Below are 4091 nucleotides of genomic sequence, written 5' to 3'. Positions count from 1 at the left end.
TACACCGGTTTCATACGAAATAAAGTAAAAATGGAATACAATAAAGTAACACTGTTTTAATTTAATTTTGTTTTTTAATATAATTCAATATAAATTTAATATAATTGAAAATATAGCACTTAAATAATAACAACAATTATTGGGATAAACTACACATAGGAAGTGTTCTAAATTGTCCATTTACAATATAAAAAAATGATCTGAAGTATACATTTTCACAGATACATTTTTTTATATAGTTTTGGACAAAATGAATTCTTACAATTTAACACAGAGTAATATAGAGGGGCCATTACCGATACGCGTATTTATAGCAATATGAAGCAATGTATATGGCTATCAGCCATGCATTTGGCTATCATGTACAACAATAATGGAAATAGGGGAATCCCCAACAACTTTTATTTTATCTTAATAATTTTATATTTTATCGTCGATTAACCGATAAACGATTTCCTCAAATTTGGCATTTACAGTTTACGCTCAGCAGTGCGAACACTGAACTCCATACGACGAAATACGAATTGACCATGTGTTTTCAATACTTATTTAGGCGTCCATATTCAATTACGGACTTAAAATCGCCCAATACAAATCAAGGTAATTAATTTTTTTTCTTAGGGTAAGGGTGGTTGTGTGTGTATGTGTGGAAGTTTGAATAATTTATGCGATTATAGTTACAGTAAAACCTCCCTAGGTTAGGTTAGGTTTAGATAATGTTAAAATATTTTTTTTTGCAGATCATAACATCTTCAATATCAGTATTCTGAAAAGGGATCTCGGAACTAAACGTAAATTTTTAAAGATGACTGTAATGAGTTTAAACCAAGATAAAATAAGCTTTATGAAGGAAAAAAGAAAAAACTCTTCTAAATCAAAATCGATAGACCTTATGGTATTTATTACATTCTTTTATAATTTTGCTATTATGAAAAAATTTACTGTGTTGAAACGTTAACTTACCTTTTATCAGGAAAAAATAATATCATAGACTTGGAAAAAATATTTAAGTTTTTAGAGCGTTATGTTCAAAAAGTAGATGGTATAATTACCGTTTATTACTAAAATCAACGATTTTCTTATGTTCAAAAAATGATTACTTCCAAAATATTCTAAGTACAAAAGCACATTGCACATAATAATATTTGTTATAATTCGTTCTATAAGAAAAAAATAACTTCATAGACTTGGGAATATTATTTAGGTTTAACGTTAACTTACGGAGATAACACGTGCGGGTACTACGTCCACTTAAGAATTTAAAACCGTTTTATTTGCTTAAACAAATTTTTTTTCTTACAGTATTCCAGTATCAGAGCTTGCGGTATAAGGGATACATTTTTTTATATTGTGCTCGATGACAATAAAAGTTTTCATTGTGGTTTTTTGTGGGTCAAGTCAACAAACATACATGAAATATATGGCAAAGTCGGTTCCAAAATAGGAGATTGCAGTTGCAAAAGTAATTTTTACTTTTTAATAAACCTTGATTGATTATTTAAGTATAAATAATTTGGTTTTTTTTTTTTTAAATATTTTCAACTAGTATATTTTCATTTATTTAATTGTTTACAGGAAAACTAATACCATCTGAAAACAATGATATTGATAGATATAAGGTGCTGCCTCCTCCTCGTCCTTCAAAAAAGCAAGAAGACAGATATGACATACATTTATGCAAAAGTAATTTTTACTTTTTAATTTTATTTATGTATTTATATAATATTTATTACAACAATAGAATATATAATATATATATATATATTATCAACGAAATATGAATTAAAAATTGTAGTACCCCCTATAATAAGCATAGCTTGTGCTGAGGCAGGTTCTTATTGTTTAAAATAAATACATAAGAATAATTATTGGACAGTAGTTAATTTACAAACAAATTAAACTAAGAGATTAACGTAACTAACAATATAAGAAATAATAAAAAAATACATGATAACATATTTTCATTGACTTGTGTATAAAATAAAATTACCTTGATTGATAATTTAAATATAAATTAGTCCTGCCACTACCAGCTATCTCTGTTTATATGTTATCACAACCTGTTATTATTCCATATGTAATTAAATATATCTACATTACTGTATTTTTAATTCAATTGCCCTACTATCATTATGAAATGAATCAATTATTTGCTGTTTTTTTTTTATTGAAATATTTTAACTAATAAATTTTCATTTATTTAATTGTTTACAGGAAAACAAAAATCAACTACCTATGATTCTGGGTACATGGTGCCGCCTCCTCCTCGTCCTTTTCACCCGCAAAATGAAGAGACTGAATGTCCGTGTTATATTTCTTAATATCAATAAATATCAATCTTAATATCATTCTTAATATCAATCAATAAATATATGACTATAAACCTTAAATGAATCTGACTTTTTTTTATTTTAGAGTTTAAGTACACAAAAAAATAATATTATAAGATATGAATCAAACGTTTTAGGTTTTTTTTTTTTTTATTAAGTTCATCATCATGCCGAAACGAAGTGCAGAAAAGGTGCACTGTGCTGGGTGGCAAAACATTGGTTGGCATACATAAAATGCATAAGAAATAAATTAAATTATACATTTTTTTAAGGTGAAATATAACAATAATATTATTGTTCGTAGTAATTAAAAAAATAAAATAAATATAGTACAAATGGTCTATCAGGAAAATATAATTTCATAAAATTTGGGTAAAAATTAAAGGGTAAATAGACTTATGATCAAAATAGAAACCACTGTAAATACGATATTTTGGATTATCACAATATACATTTTTTCGAAGTAATTTAGGATAAAAAATATCTATCGTACTATGACAAAAGATATATTTTCTTAACCGCCATGACCTGGTCTACCAGAAAAATACAACTTCATAAAGTTTAGGTAAGAAATAAAAGTTTGATAGGCATATGTTCAAACAAAAAATAACCCTCTAAAACTATGAAAATATGTCAAATATTTACGTTCAAAATGTGATTTCTGCGAAAATATTTGAAGTTAAGGTAAGTTTAGTAGATATAAAGATTCAGTGTGATATTATCTATCAGAAAAATATAATTGTATAGAGTTTTGTTGAAAAATACAGTTTTTTATACTACATTTGGTGCGCAGAGTTAAAAAACAACGTATTCACAGTTATGCGTAAGCAGCCTGGACTTAAACAAAAATCTATGAAAACCTAATTTCTTGAATATTGCACATATCGACTTGATTTTTTTTTTTAAATGATCAGAATGGTATCCTTAGTCATATTTTACAGTTGGAAAATTTCCATCAACCGTAAAACCGGATCAGTGGCGTGAAATCTAAGATATTTGGGATCGTCAAAGCATATCATTTTTCGAAGCAATTTAAATAAAAATAATAATTATTGTACTATGACAAATAATATATGTAAATATTCAGCACATAGTGGTCTATCAATAAAAATTATGCGCAACAATTTTGGGTAAAAAACAAAATAGAAATAGCCTTACGTTCAAAAAAGAAAAACAGCGCTAAAACGATGAAAATATACTGAATAATTTATGATTAATACGTGATTTTCTGGAATTTTTTTTGAACCTAAGCTATGATTTGTATATACAACGATTCGTCATGTAATTATCTATCAGAAATATATAAATTCATAGAGTTTGGTTGAGGAATATAGGTTTTTATACTACATATGGTCCGTGAAATTAAGAAATAACGTATTCGCAGATAAACGTATCAGCATGGACGTATTTCAAAAATATATGATATCCTAATTTCTTTAATATTGCACTTATCGACCTGATTTTTTTTTTTAATTGTTCATAATGGTATTCTTATTGATATTTTACTGTTGGAATACTTCCATCAATCCTAAAACCGAATTAATGAGGTGAATTTTTTGATATTTTGATTCGTCAAAACATATCAGATTTCGTAGAAATTTAAAAGAAAAAAAATCGTATTTTTATGACAAATGTTATATGCAAATACTCATCACATAATCTTCTATCAGAAAAAAATATGTTCACACATTTTGGGTAAAAAATGAAGCAAAAATATGCTTACGTTCAAAACCGATAACACCCGCTAAATCGATGCAAATA

General features: G+C 26.4%; 1 protein-coding gene across 1 annotated transcript; it reads left to right on the top strand.

Annotated features, from left to right (window-relative positions):
- Positions 1 to 181: 181 nt before the first annotated feature.
- On the top strand, positions 182 to 2394 carry LOC126552228 (uncharacterized). The gene is made up of 5 exons (XM_050206925.1): positions 182 to 600; positions 741 to 895; positions 1303 to 1462; positions 1576 to 1683; positions 2215 to 2394. The coding sequence occupies exons 1-5, from the start codon at positions 531 to 533 to the stop codon at positions 2319 to 2321; spliced, it is 600 nt and encodes a 199-aa protein (XP_050062882.1). The 5' UTR covers positions 182 to 530; the 3' UTR covers positions 2322 to 2394.
- The last annotated feature ends 1697 nt before the right edge of the window (positions 2395 to 4091 follow it).

This window comes from Aphis gossypii, chromosome X (assembly GCF_020184175.1).
Source record: "Aphis gossypii isolate Hap1 chromosome X, ASM2018417v2, whole genome shotgun sequence".
Taxonomy (NCBI): Eukaryota; Metazoa; Arthropoda; class Insecta; order Hemiptera; family Aphididae; genus Aphis; species Aphis gossypii.
This window is presented reverse-complemented; position numbering and strand designations above follow the sequence as displayed.

What these genes read in the sequence shown, in the direction of transcription:
- LOC126552228 (XM_050206925.1), top strand. Translation starts at nt 531, where the DNA reads ATGTGTTTTCAATACTTATTTAGGCGTCCATATTCAATTACGGACTTA. An exon ending in CAAAATCGATAGACCTTATG is followed by an intron (nt 896 to 1,302) that starts GTATTTATTACA and finishes TTTTTCTTACAG; the next exon opens with TATTCCAGTATCAGAGCTTG. An exon ending in TGACATACATTTATGCAAAA is followed by an intron (nt 1,684 to 2,214) that starts GTAATTTTTACT and finishes AATTGTTTACAG; the next exon opens with GAAAACAAAAATCAACTACC.